The 20,605-nt window shown below is 52.2% G+C and overlaps 1 protein-coding gene across 1 annotated transcript; it reads right to left on the bottom strand.

The window, feature by feature from the left end:
• Positions 1 to 5,737: 5,737 nt before the first annotated feature.
• On the bottom strand, positions 5,738 to 10,586 carry LOC127029027 (guanylate-binding protein 1-like). The gene is made up of 10 exons (XM_050914696.1): positions 10,341 to 10,586; positions 10,122 to 10,249; positions 9,574 to 9,683; positions 9,057 to 9,259; positions 8,697 to 8,939; positions 8,119 to 8,399; positions 7,336 to 7,541; positions 7,102 to 7,211; positions 6,779 to 6,972; positions 5,738 to 6,627 (listed from the first exon to the last, which is right to left on the bottom strand). Exons 1-10 carry the CDS (start codon positions 10,531 to 10,533, stop codon positions 6,457 to 6,459), a joined length of 1,839 nt encoding a protein of 612 aa, XP_050770653.1. The 5' UTR covers positions 10,534 to 10,586; the 3' UTR covers positions 5,738 to 6,456.
• Between the last annotated feature and the right edge of the window lie 10,019 nt (positions 10,587 to 20,605).

Raw genomic sequence — 20,605 nt, 5'->3', positions numbered from 1 at the left:
CACCCCCTCACTAGGTATGGCTTTGTGGCTTGGGCAAGATGAGTTGTTTTAGTAGCAGTGGCCACGCAGAGAGGTCCTTTGGACTTGTGATATACGTGGTCCTCTCATGGGGTATCAGAGGCCTTGACAGACTGCTGTAAGAGGAGGTGGACTTTCAGGATTGGAGCTGATAAACTTTGAATTTATTGGATTGGGAGGTCACCCTTCCTGCAGAGGTGACAGTTTGGCCGAAGTTGCAGGAGGTGTATGAGGCAGCTGCCCCTCCGATTCTTCAGGACAGTAACATCAGTCCACACACATTTGAGGTGGAAAGTGGGCAGGGGGAGAAGTCTCTGCTCTCCGTGACTTCAGCTACATCTTCCACATTGCCATTGACCCCTCTCCTGGCTAGCGGGGGAACACCTTCCAGTTGGTAGTACTCTAGTTGTGAAGGTCTTGGACAAGAACACATCGTGTCTATGTTGCAATCACCGGATAAGAAAAATGTTGGAATTGATAGATCATCTGAAGAGAGCCCATGGAAAGAAGAAGATCCTGTTTCAATGCTCCTGTTGTGGGAGGACAAATGTTAAACATCATAGTATTGCCTGCCACTTCCCAAAGTCAAACTGCTCTGAAAGCTTGAGCAGCAATTTGAAGGACACAGGAACATCAACAAGCTGATAGCAGAACAGTTGCTGTCAAAAACAGCTAAACAGATGAGTGATAAGCAGAGAGGACTGTTGAAAAGGGAATTAGGGTGGCTCCTCTAAAAAGGGGATGTGGCCGATAGCCCAGCTGAAGTGCCTCTATACCAATGCACGCAGCATGGGAAACAAACAGGACGAGCTGGTAGCTGCTGCCTAGACGGAAAACTATGATCTGATTGCTATATCACAGAAACTTGGTGGGATGAATTGCACGATTGGAGTGATTGATGGCTCTAAACTATACTGAAGGACAGGCAACAAAGAGATGGGGGAGTTGCCCTCTATGTCTAAAATGAGATTGATTGCACAGAGCTATCTTTGAAGAACAGCAATGCACAGGTCGAGAGCTTATGGGTGAAAATCAGAGACCAAGCCAACAGAGGAAACTTTGTTGTTGGTGTCTACTACAGGCCACCCGATCAAGAAGAGGATTGATGAAGGCTTCTTTCTTCAACTGCAGGAAGCATCACGCTCGCAGGCCCTGATCCTGATAGGGAATTCAACCACCTGGATATCTGCTGGAAAAGTGGCACAGCGAACTGCAAGCAGTCCAGGAAACTACAGGAGTGCATTGAGGACAACTCCCTAGTACAGGTGATGGAGAGCCTGACCAGAGGAGGGGCACTGCTGGACCTGTTGCTCACTAATGCAGAAGAACTTATCGGAGAGGTCAAGATTGGAGGTAGCCTGGGCTGCAGTGATCATGGAATTCTCAGTCTTGAGGGATACAGGACAGGTAAAAAGTAGAGTCAGGACCCTAAACCTCAGAAAGGCAAACTTTTGGCTGTTGAGGGCACTAGTGCGTGGGATCCCTTGGGAAACTGCCCTCAGAGGCAAAGGAGTGAATGAGAGCTGGGAGATATTTAAAGACAATTTTCTTAGGGCGCAAGAGCTCTCAATCCTGACGTGCAAGAAGTCAGGCAGGGAGGCAGGAGGCCAGCTTGGCTAAGACCTCCTAGCCAAACTAAAACACAAACCCAAAATGCACAGGCAGTGGAGGCAGGGATATACATCCTGGGGAGATTATAGGTGTATGGCCCGAGAGTGCAGGGAGGGGATCAGGACAGCCAGGGCACAATTGGAGCTGAACTTGGCTAGGGATGTGAAAAATAACAAGAAGGGTTTCTTCAGGTACATAGGACAACAAAGGAAGATGAAAGAAATGTACCCCCCATGATGAGCAAAATGGAAGACCCGACTACAACCGACATGGAGAAGGCTGAGGTACTCAACAACTTTTTTGCCTTGGTCTTCACGAGCAAGTTCTCTAGCCACACCACCCAATTCACAGAATCCAAAGGCAGGGACTGGGAGAATGAAGTACTGCCCAGTGTAGGAGAAGATCAGGTTTGAGAGCGGCTAAGGAACCTGAATATGCACAAGTCCATGCGACCTGATGAGATGCATCCAAGGGTCCTGAGGGAACTAGCGAGTGAAGTGGCTAAGCCACTATCCATCATATTTGAGAAGTCGTGGCAGTCCGGTGAAGTTCCCACTGACTGGAAAAGGGGAAGCATAACCCTCATTTTTAAAAAGGGAAAAAAGGATGGGGAACTACAGTTCACAGTCTCACCTCTATGCCCGGCAAGATCATGGAGCAGATCCTCCTGGAAACTATGCTAAGGCACATGGAAAATAAGGAGGTGATTGGTGACAGCCAGCATGGCTTCACTAAGGGCAAATCACACCTGGCAAATGTGGTGACCTTCTACGATGAGATTACAGCATTGGCGGATAAGGGAAGAGAGACTGACATCATCTGCCTGGACTTGTGCAAAGCATTTGACACTGTCCTGCACAAGATCTCTCTAAAATGGAGACACATGGATTTGACAGGAGGACCACACAGTGGATAAGGAATTGGCTGGATGACTGCACTCGAAGAGTTGCGGTCAACAGCTCAATATCTAGGTGGAGACCACTGATGAGTGGTGTCCCTCAGGGGTCTGTATTGGGACCAGTATCATTTAACATCTTTGTCCGGGACGTGGACAGTGGGATTGAGTGCACCCTCAGCAAGTTTGTGGATGACACCAACCTGAGTGGTGTGGTTGATACTCTAGAGGGAAGGGATGCCATCCAGAGGGACCTTAACAGGCTTGAGAGGTGGGCCCCTGTGAACTTCAGGAAGTTCAACAAGGCCAAGTGCAAGGTCCTACACCTGGGTTGGGGCAATCCCAAGCATAGATACAGGCTGGGCGATGAGTGGATTGAGAGCAGCCCTGCGGAGAAGGACTTGGGGGTATTGGTGGATGAGAAGCTCAACATGACCTGGCAATGTGCGTTTGCAGCTGAGAAAGCCACCCGTATCCTGGGCTGCATAAAAAGAAGTGTGGCCAGCAGGTCGAGGGAGGGGATTCTCCCCTCTACTTTGCTCTCGTGAGACCCCATCTGAGAGTACTGTATTCAGCTGTGGGGCTCCCAGCATAAGAAAGACATGGACCTGCTTGAGCGGGTCCAGAGGAGGGCCACGAAGATGATCAGAGGGCTGGAGCCCCTCCGCTATGAAGACAGGCTGAGAGAGTTGGGGTTGTTCAGGCTGGAGAAGAGAAGGCTCCGGGGAGATCTTTATAGCAGCCTTCCAGTACTTCAAGGGGGCCTCCAGGAAAGATGGGGAGGGCTCTTTATCAGGGAGTGTAGTGACAGAACGAGGGCTAAAAGTTTTAAACGAAAGAGAGTAGATTTAGATTAGATATTAAGAAGAAGCTCTTTACTGTGAGGGTGGTGAGACAGTTGTGGAACAGGTTGCCCAGAGAGGTTGTGGATGCCCCTCCTTGGAAGTGTTCAAGGCCAGGTTGGATGAGGCTTTGAGCAACCTAATCGAGTGGAAGGTACCCCTGCCTATGGCAGGGGGTTGGAACTAGATGATCTTTAAGGTCCCTTCCAACCCAAACCGTTCTATGATTCTATGATGCTATGATTCTATGATTCTATGAAAAGCCTGTTGAGTTAAAAAAGGAATAGACTTGGAGTGGAAAAAACAACTGTATGAAGAAGGGGAACACCAGGATGACACTGGCCATGCAGAGAAGGGGCAAAAGTATTGACATCTTGGGGAGCAAGTTCGGGAAGTGATAAAATGCTGCCAGTATGAGATTTACAGGATTCCCAGTTGGTGCACGTGGGAAATGTATAATGGCAACTTCAGGCTCCTATCCACCTTGGGCTCTTAAAGAACCAGCAGGAAAAGGTGGCTTAGTTCTTCTGAAGAGCCTTACTAACATCGTAGATATTGTACACATATTTTCAAGCCACATGCAGACTATTGTATGATTTTAGTTTGACTAGAGAACATTTTTGCAGGGTTGTTCATGACCTAGAGAGGAGACCTTATGCCCAGGTGAGCAACATGAGCTGGAAGTGGGAAAAGTGAATTGGGTTGTCATGATGTGTATATTAACCTGCTGACTTTAACACACTGACCTTACTTAGCTTGGTCCCTTGATTTGATCCCAAGACAGAAGGACAAACAAGGACTCAAGTAGCAGCAAGGGAAATTTGAACTGGGTGTGAGGAAAAAAACTGTCACCATAAGAGTGGAGCAGTGGTGGGGCAGCGCAGAACTGGACTGGAGAAAGTCACATCACGACCAGCCAGACCTCTCCTGTGCCAAATCCTCTAGGATGGGTGGTGGCAAGAGGTCCCGGGCAGGGTACCGCACTCTTGTGGGGCTGATGCATTGCTAGCAATTGCACTTCCAGGCAACTGTAGTCCTGGGCTCTGCAGTTCATCCTCAAAAGGACACTCTGCTCTATGGGCAACAGGAGTCAAATGCCCTCAGATCAGGGCTGAGTCTAAAGGCTGGAGTATCTTTAGAGTCGTTGCAGACCTGAGTCCCATCCCCTGGGCTCCCAGGTTACCAGCAGGGCTGTATCCACTGCAGGGAGGAACCACTGCACTGGCAGAAGCAGATGCATCTCCTCCCTCTCGCCTCCCTTTGCATAGCAGAAGAGAGATCGTTTTTCCCATCGTCACCTTTTCTACTCCATCTGCATTTCCAGGTGCACTCACAGGGGAGGCAAAATTACGGTGTGGGGGCTCAGGAGGGAAACAGCACCAGCACAACAGCATGTAGAGGAACAGAGCCTGGGCTTTGTCCTCAGGAGGTTCCCCAGGACCTTGCTGGGTGAGCAGGGGCTGTGCTCTGCAAACTTTCCTCTGTCACATGCAGACCTCCCCTGCAGGGATGGAGTGCCCACACAGCAGGAAAGTCATTTCAGGGCTGGTGCCACTGGGGTGACTGCCTTTGGACCAGCCCTTCTGTCCATAAGAACTCAAAGACCTCTACACCTTCATGTTACTGGAACGGTTGGTGTCCCTGCTTCTTCTCATGGTGCAGCTGAAATTTAATTCCCTGTAGGGAGGAGGGAAACCCCTTTGTCCATGAGTGTCATGGGTTAATCCCATTAGACAGCTAAGCCCCACACATCTTGGGGGATGGAGGAGAGAACGGGAAGGGTAAAAGTGAGACAACTCATAGATAAAGAGATAAATACAGTTTAATAGGTAAAGCAAAAGCTGCATGCACAAACAAAGCAAAATAAGGAATTCATTCACTGCTTCCCATCGGCAGGCAGATGTTCAGCCATCTCCAGGAAAGCAGGGCTCCATCACGCGTAACGGTCGCTTGGGAAGACAAACACCATAACTCCAAACATCCTCCCTTCCTCCCTCTTTCCCCCAGCTTTTATTGCTTGAGCACAGTGTCATATGGTCTGGGATACCGCTTTGGTCAGTTGGGCTCAGCTGTCCCAGCTGTGTCCCCTCCGAACTTCTTGCCCACCCCCAGCCTGCTCGCTGGTGGATGAGAAACAGAAAAGGTCTTGATGCTGAGCAGGCACTGTTCAGCAACAGCTAAAACAGGGGCTTGTTATCAACAAATCCAAAACACAGAACCACACCGGCTGCTATGAAGAAAATTAACTCTATCCCAGCCAAAACGAGTACAATGGGACACACGCCTCCCATGAACCCTCTACAGCCATCTCCTGCTGTATCACCCCAGACACCCGTGGGAAGGGCACTTGGGGATCTCTCGGTCCGAAGAAAGGAAACGGGGAGCAGCATGGAGACAGGGGGAGCGAGCAGAGAGCAGAACAGCCCTGTGGGGAGAACTTCCTCACAGCTGCAAAGTGAGAAGAGCCTTGCTAAGGACCAGGGTGGGAACAGCTACATAGCAGAGAATGGCTTTCATCCACTGCTCCCTGGGTCATGGGCTCACTCCTTCTGGGTCACTCTGCCCAGGACTGATGCCAAGCAAACCAGGCAGCACTCACCACCTGGATTCCTCGTTTACTCACAACCTCCATGCTGCTTCACGCTGCTGCAGTAAGTGTGACCCTAGGACATGAGCTTAAGCTCTCTCGGGCATGTTTCCCATAGCCCTGGTGAGGAGGTCTCTAGAAGAGGTGCGTTAGAACCCCCAATGACATGTTCTGAGCATGGCAAAATGCTCCCAGACCTGCCTGCTGGCCTTATGGTCTTTCTGTGCCCCAGGCCACCCTGGCTTTAGATGTTCCCCATGCCTTCAGACGAGGTGAGAGACCAGGTGCTCTGGGAGGGAAGAGGAGAACATCTTCTCCTGGAGGAGACATGCATGAAAGCACTAGATAGTGCAGTACAAGTGAACGTGGAGGTCACTTCCATACCCTATGGCAAAGCATCTTGCAGGAAGGGCTTTCAAAATTTCACAGAATTATACGTGAGGACACTACACACCTCTCTTACTTTGTTACTACAGGGGTTATGAAGAAAATCTTCATGGTCTTCAAAGGCGAAGTATGGCAAATGCCAAGCTTAACAGTATCGGTACCATTACACCGATCCAGGACATGAAGTTGTTCCTGCTGTAGTGATATTCCTCCTCCAGTCTATATGTCACCATGCGCAGTTGGGTGGCTTTTTCACAGAAGCCGTCCTTGAGCAACGCACTCCCCTCCTGTGAAGACAGTCAGGTTGTCAGTAAGGGCATGGTGCATGCAGTGAGAGGGGCCCAGAGCCAAGAAACAACGGGAGGGACCCAGCTGGGACCCCTCTGCCATTCCTGCCTGCTAGCCACATCTTGGCACCTGCGCTCTCCCACTTGGTACCTTTGATTTATGTCTGATCATCTTCTGGTGCTCCTCCAGCTGCCTCACACAGCAATGCTCCAGCTTCTTTCTCAGCTGAAGCGTGTGCTCTTTGTAGCTGCGTAACCGGCCCTGCAACTTCTGCTTGTCCTCAGCCCCCTTTTTCCTCTGGACCTCCCTCTCCTGCTCAGCTCTCTCATACTGGTCTTGCTCACCTGGTGACAGAGAAAGAGAGGTGTTGCAAGGGCAGAAGCTGAGCCCCCAGGCCCCAAGGAGTACTGTTGACCCCCTCCATCAAGCTTGGCCCTCTACAGGCAGTGGCCTTTCTCCAGCCCAGAAGTTACTTTTCAGCTCCTTGTCCTCCTCTGTCAGGGAGAGGTCTGTCTGGAGGATGCTTTTGGCCAGAGTCTTTCTGCTTTGGAGGAACTCCTGCAGGACAGCATCAGCCTGTAAGACCACAGGTAGAAGAGGAATCAAGGGGAGAAACAGCAGCTGGGGAGGAATGGTTTCTTGGGGGAAGGGGATGGGACATGGAGCCTCTCCCCTTGAAGGGGAGCTGCTCTTGTTCCTACCTCCACCCCTTGCCAGGCAGTTCCCAATATTTCTCCACCAGTGCCTGCTGGTCTCCTTTGAAAAGCTGGTAACCTCCTGACACACTGTAGACACCCTCACTGATTCGTCTCTCCATGTGTTGGGAGAGGTCCCTGAGAGCAGCCTCGCACTTGTTGCGGGACGCCTGCTTGTTGTCCATGCAGAACTTCACCTTGACTGCCTCTACCTGGCGCTGTCCGGAAAGATGCAGAGGGAAGGCATCAGCCCAGGCTGGGCTGCATCCCCCGCTCTCATGCTAGGCAAAAATCAAGCCAGGTCGACATGGGAATTGGGATCTCCAGTCTGTGGGGTAATCGGCTGGGAGGTGACAGATGGGGAGGGCATTCTGCACCCACAGACATTTCTGGACCAAGGTGCACAGGAGCAGAGAGCATGCCAGGGACCACAGGCTTCACAAAACACAGGGACAAGAATTAGTCAGCAGGACAGGGGAAGCGTGGAAGGCTCCAGGCTTCCAGCCAGGGCAGAGACACATCTGGGCTGCAGCAAGAGAGGGGGCAGGGCTGAGCTTCGTCCCCGTTGCAGCACAGCTTTTGAACCCAGGGAGAAGGGGTAGTGCAGCAGGGACTACTGCCAGTCTGCAGAGTGTGAGAGCAGGCGTTGGGACTGAGTCTCCTCTGGAGAGGGCACAGCAGTGTCCTCTGGCAGGAGGCAGGGAGATCCCTGTCCCCCAGGACCATGCTATTTCCTCAAAGCTAAGGGGATGATGGTGTCCCTGGGGGATCCTGGCTAGGCTGGGGACCACCTACTATGAGCTCTGCCTGGAAAGAGCAGATGTCCTCCTTGAATGCCCGTGCCATGAACAGCTCCAGCGTCTCCCGCTCGCACTGGGTGTGCAGCTCCAGCAGCTCCTGAACAGTCTCCGTCGGCAGCTTCGCCCGCTGCTCCATCAGATCCTGGTACAACGTCACAGCCTCTTTCACTGCTGCTGCGTTCTCAACCTGTGCCAGGGCGAGCACCGCACTCTCCAGGCATGGCACTGCCCCGCTCTGGATGGCCTCCACGTAGGTCACTGCCAGTTTCCCCAGCACTGCCAAGCACGACCAAGGATGAGAGATCTGCAGCCTGAACAAAACGCAGGCTCCCGTTCGGCCCTGGGTCCTGCCATATCCCTGCTGCCTCCCTGCCAGAGTCTTCCTGAACTTCTCCTAACTCTCTCCCACCCCGCCTGCAACGTTCCAAAGCTCCCAATCCAGAAGCAGGGACAGCAGCCAGCAGAAAAGCTCTCCCTTTCCCCACCTGCATCATTTGAATCTGCATCTGATCCTTCCCCAGACACACTCCCAAGAGCTGCTGGCCATCCAACCCTCTGGGCAACAGTACTCACAGTGCCCTGTTATGATGTGGCCACCAGGGATGGTCTTAGGTGGAGACTTTTCCCAGACGTGGCTGCAGAATTTCTCCACCTGCTGCTGGTATTCAGGATCAAGCTCATCATCCTCAAGCTCCTCCAAGCGGACCAGGTCCCTCTTGCTGGCCGGTTGGTCAAAAACAAAGCACTTGCGATCCGGAAAGAACTGGCGGATGCATTCCCGGGGCTGGTTGTAGCGTTGGGTCTCCGGGCCGCTCCCTGTGGGGTAAGAGGACACGGAGCAAGTTCGCTGGGCTTGGGCTGTTGTTGAATTACACTGAAATGCTGCTGTGTCTGGGGCTGGATGTCTCCAGCAGCACAGCACCATTCTCTTACCAGCCTTTAACTTCAGTGCGTTCTCCAAGTATTCGTCCGCAGAGATTTCCTTCCCAGCCACCTTCAGCTGCAGTGTGAAATCCCGGACAGCCCAGATGAAACTCGGGAAGAAGAGGACAAATTTCTCTGAATCCTCCACTTCATCTTCACTCTTCTTGGGTGCTGCTTTCAACTTGACATGCTCAGTCAGCTTCACCACATAGCTAGGGAGCTGGCTAAGGAAACAGGGACCTCAGCTCTGAATGCAGGGGCATCGCCACCCTGCAACCACTCAGCACTTCATGGGGAAGAGAGGAGACTCTGCGGGGACAGAGAACAGCCTGGAACTGCCAGAAGGAGGAGGGAAAAAACCCTCAGCCCTGAGGTCCATGACACGGGATTCCTAAGGACTCAAAGCACATCACTGGGCACCACCAGAAGGTTCTGCAGCTGTTTGAAGACCATGGATTTGTCAGCCCCTAGCCCACCACACAGGGAGAGGAGGGCATCCCCGGTGCTGCTGTCCCACCAAGGATACTGCAGCTGGTCCATGGCTTGCTGGTCAATGGTGCCTCTGCTGTTGTAGATCAGGGTGCTGGAGAGCAGTATGGTTAGCACAAAGATCCATGTGTCGTTCTTGGTGTCGCCCTGGAACAACAACCCTTGGCTCTTATCAACAAGACCCCCTAAGTATGAGCAAAGCACCACATCCCCAGACCCTGAATGCCCCTAACCAACAGGCCATGGCAAGACCAGGTTTTGGAGAGATCCTCCCCATGCCATCGCCATATCTTTCTGTAGCTGGGCTTCTCTTCAACCCTTAACTCTCAGGGTCCCGCAGACCTCTATCAAAGTGCTTCCTGCGCTCCTCATTCCTCTTCTGCTGCACTTTTCCAGAAAAGCAGAGGAATTGGGCAACTTGTCTACCCCAGCCTCCTTTCCCATGGCCTCTGGCTCTTCCCAGCACACAGGCTGGAGGCCACCATAGGTGGTGGAGCACCTTGACTCTGGTCACCATGGCTGGGCCCTCAAGAGCTTCCACAAAGTGCTGGGAATGCACAAAGGGAGCTTCTGCTTCTTCCATACCTTCTCCACGTCGCCCAGCCCTTCAGTGTCCAGCAGCACCAGAGTGTGTCCAGGCTGGCAGGGGTGAGGTAGACACCACATCCAGATACCTTTGGTGTGGGACTGCACGCTGGAGCCCAGGGAGAAACCTGTGCGGAGGACGCAAGGGTCTCAACAGTGTTAAATACAGAGTAGGAAAACCCAGGTACCTTGGCCATCCAGGCCTGGGACCTCCCTCACCTTTCCTCTGACGAGCCAGCCTGTTCATGAGGTAGGACTTGCCAGTGCGGTACAGCCCTGTGATGGCCACCACCACCACGGGCTGGGTGATCTCCGACAGCACCTGCAGGGCCTCCTGCTGGACCACCAGCCCCCTCGTCTGGGTGTTCGCAATGAGGCACACAGGCACCGGCATGTGGATTTCAGATGCCATTGCTGACAGCAAACGCAGCCTGCAGAGGAGACGGCGAGACGGGCTGGCTAACAACGTGGGGACGCCCCACAGTCCAAACAGGGACAGTCACTGTCATCCTACTTCATTTTTCCAAGCAAATCATGCTTTGCACCAAATTCCTTCCACCACGCCTCTTCTTTTTGCCCCTTGCAAGCGATCCTGTGATGACACTTAGAAGAGGTGCACAACCCCTTCCCGTTTGCCTCACAACAGAAATAGCTCAGCTCCTCAAAGCCCAGTGGGACAGTGGGAGTACTCTGCATTATGTCCGGAACGCCAGTTTGAAGTTTGCTCAGTGGTTAATCATGCAAAAATGGGTGTGGGACATAGCAATGGCCTCAGGCAGGGCTCTAGGGCAAGAGGAATGACTCGAGAGTCACACCAGCACTAAGGAAAGGATAGGTTAGGGGGTGAAATTGAAGCTTAGGGGAGCTGCTTAGGAATTTCTTCATTAATTTCTTATGCCCGACCCCATCAAACCCCCTCTCACTCCCCTCTGTGCCTCTCCCAGGGATGTGCTTGGTGCTTGCCCACACTTGCCTTTCGCCCCGATGGTGAGACTGCCAGTGGCAGGGGGGCTTTCACCCAATCCAGGCCCTTCCCCTGCACAGCCCCAGCCATCACCCAGCCCCTGCCAGGCACCAGTAAACCCCACGGATGTGGAGGCAGCACAACGGCTCATCCCCTGCCCAGACCCAGAAGCCGCCCCACTGCCACCTCTCGGATACCTCGGGACTCGCTCCAGCAATGGCGAGCTCCATGGACGCTGCCCACTTCTGGGCTTTGAATCCTCTCTGAGGACCTCACAAGCCCTGCCCTCTTCCAGGAACATCAAGGGGATTGCCACTGGGGGACAAGAGGCTGCCCCTCATGTCACGGGCACTCCCAGCACAGTAGGGAGGAGAGGAAAGGTTAGGGCATAGGGTCCAAGCTTAGGCGAGTCCTAACTTGCGTGCAAAGCCTGGGCGGGTTGAACACAGGCTCCCAGCCACCCATTGCTCCATCCCAGAGCCTGAGCAGACCCTTGGACCCCTTCCTTCTCCCACCCGGTGGGGTCCCTATCAATTGCTGGGGTCCCTGTCACTTGCTGGGGTCAGAAGGAGTCATTCCGCAGCCCCAGTGTCCAGGGCTGCTTGCCTGGGGTGGGGAGGAGGGATTAGGGGAAGGGACTCACCGTCGTCTTCGTCACCTGCGGCTGCAACAGCTTTGTTGCAGCCTGGGTCCTGCCCCGCCTTTTATCCTGTTACTGTGGCTGGCCCCTCTCCTCCGATTCCGGAAACAAGGGTGAGTCAGAGCCCGAAAGTGAAAGTCAGGGACTGGGAGGGAGGAGGAAAATGCCAGCCAGAGAGATGGCCTGTGGTTTGACGCCAGCCAGCAGCAAAGTGCGAAAACTCGGAGCAGGCGAGATAAAGATGGTTTAATAAGTGAAGGAACGAGAGCAAAAAACAAACAATGCAAAAGCAAACCCTCACGACCTCCCACCTGCCCAGCCAGTTTCAGAGTTACACCCACCTTGGGAGATATCCTCTCACCCCTTCTTCTTTGATCTCACTTTTTGTTGCTGAGCATGACGTTATCTAGTGCGGAAGGGTGCTGAGATACTGGAACAATGTTGTGGTTTATCCCCAGCCAGCAACTAAGCACCACGCAGCTGCTTCCTCTTTCCCCTTCCCCCCGCCCCTCCCAGTGGGATAGGGAGGAGGATGGGGAAAAAAAAGTTAAAACTCATGGGTTGAGATCAGAACAGTTTAATAACTAAAGTAAAATAAAATACAACTCTAACAACAATAATAATATAACAATAATAATTGTAATGAAAAGGAATGTAACAAAAAAAAGAAATAAAACCTAAGAAGACACAAGTGATGCACAATGCAATTGCTCACCACCCGCTGGCCAATGCCCCAGCAGTGATCCGCCCCTCCCGGCCAACTCCCCCAGTTGATATACTGAGCAAAGTTCAAAGGCTAGTTTGGGTCAGCTGTCCTGGCTCTGCTCCCTCCCAGCTTCTTGCACACCTGCTTGCTGGCAGAGCATGGGAAACTGAAAAATCCTTCACTTGGGATAAGCGCTACTTAGCAACAACTAAAACATCAGCGTGTTATCAACATTATTCTCACACTAAATCCAAAACACAGCACTGTACCAGCTACTAAGAAGAAAATTAACTTTATCCCAGCTGAAACCATGACAAACAAGTTGCCCAGAGGAGTTGTGGATGCCCCATAGAAGTTGTGGACGGCCCGTCATTGGAAGTGCTCAAGGTCAGGCTGGATGGGGCTTTGAGCAACCTGATCTAGTGCAAGATGTCCCTGCTCGTGGCAGGGGGGTTGGACCAGATGATCTTTGAAGGTCCTGGCTGTGTCTCCTCCCAACCTCTTGCCCACCCCCAGCCTGCTCGCGGTGGGGGCAGAGTGGGAAAGAAGAGAAGGCCTTGATGTTGTGCAAGCACCGTTCAGCAGCAGCCAAAACATTTGTGTGTTATCAACACCCTTCTAGCAGCAGGGGCTTGCGATGAAGAATGTTAAGAAGGTTCCCCCTTCCCTCTTGTGTCCACTAAGTGGGTCCCTCACCTCCCGTCCCTACCGCCCCAACATGACCCCTACATCGCCCTGTCCCCCCCTTGGAGCACCAGCTCACGTGCTTCCTCTGCTCCTCCACCCACGGACATGTCCCCTACAGCAGCTCTCTGTACGCATACCCCGACAGTCCTGCCATGGCCCCTGCTGCTCTCCCACATGCGCATCCCCCCCAAATACTTCTCCCCATGCCCCTCGTGGACATGCCACCGCCCCCCATGAGCCTCTCATCTGAGGGCCTGCCAAGAAACACCCTGGTCAGCCCCTCCACCCCTGTGCCCCAACTCGCACACCACCTCCTGTGTTCTCCTCTTGCAGACACGCACCGTCGTGGCCTTGCACGCATGTCCCTTGCACCGCCCTCTCACAAGGACACGCACCACTGACACACAGACGTGCTTGTCAACGCCCCCCCCCAAGCAAGCCTCAGCCCCCATTCTCCCACGGGCACCTTGTTCCCCCAGCATCCCCTCACGGACCTGCCCTGGACCCCGTTTCCCTCAGTGAGCCCTACCCTGTCCCTCTTCCCCTCTCAAAGGGATGCCCTGGCCCCCTCGAAAATACATCCCGTCCCCCAGGGATGCCCCCCTCACCCCCTTGCAGAAACACCACGTCCCCCTTCCCCTTATGTCCCCATTCTCCGCATGTCCCCAGGCCCGTTTCTCTCACAGAGGGGCATGAACGATCCCCCTAATGCGTGGGCACCCCCCATCCCTCTTTCCCCCCACTCTCCCCTCGACATGCCCACTCCCCGCTTCCCCCCACAAATGCATGCCCTCCCATGCCCAGATCCCAGCCCTCCGACCCACCCCACGGGTCCCCTGGTCCATCTCGATGCTTGCTGCGAACACCCAGCACTGACACGCTCATCCCACAGGCAGCCCACACTTGCGGGTCCCCTCGGGTGCCCGGGACCCTTGTCACCCCTGATACCCCAGCCCAGCCCCAAGGACCCCCTCCTTGCTGGCTGGTCCAGCTTGAAGTTTGCTGGTGAGTGCACACCACAATTGAGGAAGACACAGACATTTGCCCCCCCGCCAGCACCAGGGACATGGACTGTCACCCATGGTCCCGCTCCAGACACTGCCACTGAGCCCTCACTCACATCAGTCCTTCCCAGTAGCTGGTTTTTGTGATACACACCATTCCCACGGCAAAGTCTTGTGGCCGAGACCCCCACCTGCTGCAGTAGCGGCACTGAGACCCCCCGCTCACTCCGGCAGCTGGCACTGGGACCCCACTGGCTCCAGTAGCTGGTACTGGGATCCCCATTCACTCCAGTAGCTGGCACCCTTTCCAGTACAGTGTCCAGGATCTCCCTCCGGACTGACAATCCCATCAGTTGCAAAGTCCAAGCTGGTCTTCCTAGGAGTGGCACCTGCAACTGCTTGATGGCTCATCAGTTAACGAGACTGGTGAGGGTTGTTTCCCGTCACCGCTTGTGTTCGTGTTCCTCCCTTTCCTTGTCATCCCCGTTTTTGCAAGGCCCTTAGCCAGGTAATTCAAAGCATAAACATTCTCCACGTATCCTTACAGGGACTAACTGTGGCAATGCCACAGGCACAGGCTGAGGGCATCCTGGCTGGGGAGCAGCCCTGTGGAGAAGATCTTGGTGGTCAGCAATCTGGACAGGAGGCAGCCGTGTGCCCTGCAGCAAGGGAGGCCAACAGCATCCTGGGCTGTATGACCAGGAACATTTCCCCTCCCACAAGCGTGCCCTTCCTTGCACACGCGCCATCCCCCTGCACGCATAGACACACTTTTGCCCCCACACTTGGTCAGATACCACTTTCTTGTTTGCAGGTTCAACCAGCAGCAAAGCTAAGGGAGGAGTCAGCGAGTGGCTGTGTGGTGCTTAGTTGCCAGCTGGGCTTAAACCATGACAGTCCTTTTTGGTGTCCAATGTGGGGCAGAAAGGTTTTGAGATAATGAGAAAAGATTGGAATGTACTAGATCAAATTTATAGCTGTTATTGCTGTTTAGCTATTAATTGACAGGCTCCTGTGCTTGCCATGGGGCTTGCTTGCCTCACTGTGTGTTAGAGTTTAGTGCTTGTTAGTGGCTGCTTTTGCTGTTTGCTCTGCTCCTTATCATCTTACTCTGCTGTGCCTGGGAACATTTTGATAGCGGCAACAGCCATGCACCTGGTCTGGCAGATGGCCAGGGCATTGCTGCTGTTTCTGTGCTGCTGTACTGGACAGGCTGGAACTCCAGTGTGAACTGGAGTCAAAGGGACTGTGACCTGTGGATAAGTCCACATAGGAGCAAGACACCCCGAAGCGTCTGTGACCGTGGATAAGTCCACACCAGAGGAGGTACACCTTGAAGCATCTGTGGCCGTGGATAAGTCCACATCACAGCAGGTAGACCCCTGAAGCGACTGTGGCCATGGGGAGGGCCACGCTGGAACAGGTACACCCCTGAAGGAATAGTGGTCCATGGATAAGGCCACATGGGAGCACGTATACCTTGGCTGTGGATAAGTCCATGCCGCAGCAGGTATACCCCTGAAGGACTGTGGTCCATGGATGGTCCATGCTGGAGCACGGGTAAGGGGAGAGGTTCATTGCAATGTTAAACCCAATGGCCTTGTCCAAAGGGACCAGGGGTGGAAATTGTAATGAATATACCTTTAAACTGTTGTAACCTGTGATTCAAGTTGCATGTTATAGGAAGCACTGTAGCAGGAACCCCTTGCCACTGGCCAGGCTAGGGGTAAGGGGAGGAGTTCATTGCGATGTTAAACCCCATAACCTGGCCCAAAGGATGAGGAATGTGTTCCACAGTGTGTTCTGTTGGATCGTATTTCTGAGTGTCTGAAAGAGGTGACTGGATGTACCCAGGGTAGATCATGCCTGACCATCCTCATTGCTTCCTATGAGGAAAGTACCACATCTCTGGATGAGGGGAGAGAAGTGGGTGTCATTTACCAGGACTCTAGCAAGGCTTTCAATACCATCCCTCACAATGTTCTCTTCTTCAAGAAAAAACAGGCTGGAAGGATGGGCCAACAGGAACCTCACAATATCCAACAAGGACAATTCAACGAGGACAAATCCAAAGTCCTGACCCTGAGGTGGACAAACTGTTTGCAGTGACAGGTTAGGGACTGCCTGGCTAGGTTGCAGCTCTGCAGAAAAATCCCTGGTGGTCCTTAGGTTTCATTGGACAAAATAGGAGACATCAACAAAGAAGACAAACAGCATCCTGGGCTGTATGAGTAGGAACACAGCCAGTGGATGCGATTATCCCCCTCTGCAAAGGACAGTTTGTGCCCGAGGGAGTTGCAGCTCACAGCTGTGGTGTCTCAAGGCAGTGACCCACATATGGGGGCTTTGATAAACGGACACAGAAATGTAAATCATTCAGTTTGGTTGACTTAGTCCAACCCTTGAAATTAGGCAAGATGAATCCCACCCCTGGCAAAGATCATGTATAAACTGAAGGGCCTGCACACCAGCTGCCCAGCTTTGGCCTTGCATGGTGAGCACCCTATGGTCCCGCCTGTAGAAGCACTGCAGCGACAGAGCTGTGCCCTGCGGTCTCTGTGTATCCATTGGGGTCTGTCATTTAGAGGGCAATGGCATTATGCCACTGTACCCCATAAAATTTGGCCGGCATATAGACAGGCATGATATGAGCGAAGCACTAGTAGGTGTGGCCATTGCTTGATAGCAACGAAATAGAAGCGGGATCTATCCAGCTTCTCCAACCTTCACTGCTTCCAGCTGCGTTCAGATATGAAATGTAGATGTGCAATGTGCCAATATAAAAATGCCCAAGGGCATTGATATTAACGTGTCCAACGTTAGGGGAGATCACTCCCATCCCTGCCTTCACCTGCAATGGAGTCACATGTCATTTACCCTGCAGGGAGTGAAACAGGGGTGCGTCTGGATGTTGCAGCGTCTACTTGAAGATATTCCTGTAACGCAGACACACTGGGATGAGCGCAGATCAGGTTATTCAGAAGACAGGATTTTATTCACTTTGTCTCTTTGACTCCCTCTATGAATCGAGGGAGGTCATGACTTCCGCATGTGATTCGCTGTGAGTGCGAGGCAGGGAATGTTTTGTGGGGTCTGTGCTTGACCGAAAAAGATATTTTCCATTTGTCTAAGGTTACCCACTGTGGAAAGTGGACTTCAGTGGAGGTAACATGGGCTTACCATACACCTAAGGAGTGCGTTTTATTTTTCACTGAAATATGCCTGCCTGTGTTTTTATTTGTCAGCAATTAGGAAATACCTTTCTGTGTCTGCATGCAGCTCGTTCTCCAAGTAAAGCAAGTGGGAATTGGTGCCAATGGGCTGAAACACACAACTACAGACTTTCGTGCAGAAAGCTTAGTCCCTCAGCAGGGACACAGACTGCCCATGGCGTGTGTGACATAAAGGTTACTGATTTCCCTACATATTCAGACTCCATTAGGACATGCTTAGGATCAATCTCAAGTGGAGATCGCTGACATCATTTAATCTGTAAGTAGAAAAATGAAGAAAACTGGAAAAAGAAGAAAGCCTTTCTTAGTTTTATTTACTATTGAAATGTTTTCACTTTGGCTACACTCCTGAAATCTCTCTGATCAACCACATAAGAACTGAGGAATTAAGGAAAATTATGCCCAGGGACTTGACTTGTTAGGGTGTTTTGCATGTTAGTGAGCCCTCTGGTGCCAAGTTCCTGAACTGCAGATACTGAAAGTTTGAAGAAGCCTCTAGAGAAGTAAAAGTCAGAAGCAAACATTCAGATTTCTGAGGGTGTCAGCGGGCCTCACTGAGGGCCATCACTGAAGAGCCCATGGAGGGAACGACCAGACAAGGTGCCCATCCCTGGGGACTGGGGTCCTGGTTTTGGCTGGGATAGAGTTCATTTTCTTCCTAGTAGCTGGTACAGTGCTGTGTTTTGGATGTAGTGTGAGAATAAAGTTGATAACACGCTGATGTTTTAGTTGTTGCTAAGTAGCGCTTATCCCAAGTGAAGGATTTTTCAGTTCCCCATGCTCTGCCAGCAAGCAGGTGTGCAAGAAGCTGGGAGGGAGCAGGGCCAGGACAGCTGACCTGAACTAGCCAAAGGGCTATTCCATACCATAGAACGTCATGCCCAGTATATAAACTGGGGGAGTTGGCTGGGAGGGGTGGATCGCTGCTGGGGCATCGGTCAGCGGGTGGTGAGCAATTGCATTGCGCATCACTGTTTTTTATTTTTTTATTTTTATTTTTTTCTTTTTTTTGTTGTTGTATTCCTTTTCATTACAATTATTATATTATTATTATTATTAGTAGTAGTAGTATATTTTATTTTACTTTAATTATTAAACTGTTCTTATCTCAACCCACAATTTTTACTTTTTTTCGATTCTCCTCCCCATCCCACTGGGAGGGGGGAGGAATGAGCAAGCAGCTGCATGGTGCTTAGCTGCTGGCTGGGGTAAAACCATGACAGCTGGTGAAGCAGGAAGTCAGAGGCACTGGTTACAGGTGGAAAATCAAATGTGGAGGTGGCTCTCAAAGCCTTCAATGTGTTTTGCCAAGCAAGATGGCCAAGCCCTGACCCCCATCCCCTGCAAAGCGGGAACCTTTCTCTCACGGGATGCTCAGGGCTCTTCTGAGGGGCAGTGTGATGTGGGGGTGTGCGATGCTGAGGGGAGCACAGCACTAGGATACCTCCCATGCTCTATGGTGGTGAGGAAGCAACAAGACCCTGGGGTTGTAAGGAACTGGTGTCCTCTCCTGGGCCTCACTGGAGGAGACAACAGCCATAGCCGAGAGGACAAGGACCTCAGTTCTGTTGGGGGTGGGTCTGAGCTCCACCAAGTCCCTTGACCATCCCCACTAGGCTGTCCTACACTGTCCTATGCCTGTGCCTGTTCCCCTGCAGACTTTAACCACCCCCCTTCGTCCCCCACCTTACTCAGACCCCATGATGTCCCAAGCTTTACTGATGTCCTGCTGTCCTCATGGGCTGTTGCTTCAAACACAAAGCTGTAGGTTTTTTAGAATTTTCCAAGGCCTGTGAGTTCCCCACAACCCACCTAGCTTCTTTCAAATTCCTGCTAATGCTCCTCTACCACCCAAGATGTCACAGCCTCAGGCTTGTTTGAATCCTCACTCTGTTTGAACCCAGCGCTAAAATGCGCGTCCTCCTTCTTTTGCTGCCTCAAAATCCAAACTCAACCTCTTCCACTTCAGCATGACCACCCCGTGTCATTTCAGGTCTTCTTCCTGCCTTTAACACACTCCCTGCCATGCACACACTGCTCTCTCCCTGCACTCCCATGTGTCCCAAACCCCCTTCCCTCTTCCCCTGCAATAATGGGTCATCACTCCAGGAGGTTTGTGTCATCCTCCAGGCTCATGGATGTTTCCTGAGCTCCATCCAAGTGTGGGGAGTGACAGAGGGGAAGAGAGCAAGGTCAGCTCAGGAGGCATGACTGAGCACAGCCATCCCCAGCACTGGGCATTCCCGATCTCCTGGGTTGAGCCATGCACACAAGATGGAAACATCTCTATCATCCCTGATTTGCACAGAAGGGGCCTCCCTTCCTGCCATATGCCCAGGACAGACCTCTTCCACCCACAGATATCAACTGCTTTCCATTTCTGGGCTCAGACATGGTTGTAAGGATTTGTTAAGCCATCAGCCATCACCTTGTTTCTCTCTGACATCTCCCGGCTCTCTGTCTCAGACCTACACATGGTCAATCACTGCTTCTCAGGGCCACCCATACTTCAGAAGAGGCCTTGAGCTTCTTGGCTCTTCCTCATGCTTATTAACAATCTTGGTGGCTCCCTTCAGAGCTCATGGAGAGACTTCTTGTCTGTAGCAGGGCTTTTATGACCATCTCTTATGAAATGGTTGTCTTTTTATGATCTCCTGTGCAGAAAGAATAGCCACAGAAAAGCACCAAATACACCAAAATGGATGCCGAGTGGCATGCCAATAAGAACTGGGTGAGCTAGCCCCATGCCTGGGCAGTCTGTCCTGAGGAGGGGATTCAGCCTCTGCCACTGTCTGGAGAGGGAAATCAGCAGTGTCTGTGCCACCTGGGGACACAAAGGGTGACTTTGCAAGGCCACCCTTCATCTGAACCACCTTAGAAGTGTACTTGAGGATGGGGTATCACGCCTTACATTGCAAACATTGGATTCAACTGGCATTGCCCAGAGTGGCTAGCACAGATGGATGCAGACTGCTATGTTGCAGATATTTAGATTTAGGCAGATAAATGCTATTTTTTTATTTTTTTATTTTTTTTTTTAGCTATTGATCCTCTTAGGGAAATTACACAAACACCTGAAGGCTTTTTGACAGAAGCCCCAGCAGGTTTGCATCCCAAGAACCGGGATGCCAGAGGGAAAGGGAAGGATGGATGGTTTGGGCACCATCCTGGGCTCTGGGAAACTGAAGTGTGCTCCTCTCTCCCTGACACCCTGCCCTCCTCAGTGATGTGTGTGAGAACCCACAGCTGA

Source organism: Gymnogyps californianus, unplaced genomic scaffold, assembly GCF_018139145.2.
Source record: "Gymnogyps californianus isolate 813 unplaced genomic scaffold, ASM1813914v2 HiC_scaffold_62, whole genome shotgun sequence".
NCBI lineage: Eukaryota > Metazoa > Chordata > Aves > Accipitriformes > Cathartidae > Gymnogyps > Gymnogyps californianus.
This window is presented reverse-complemented; position numbering and strand designations above follow the sequence as displayed.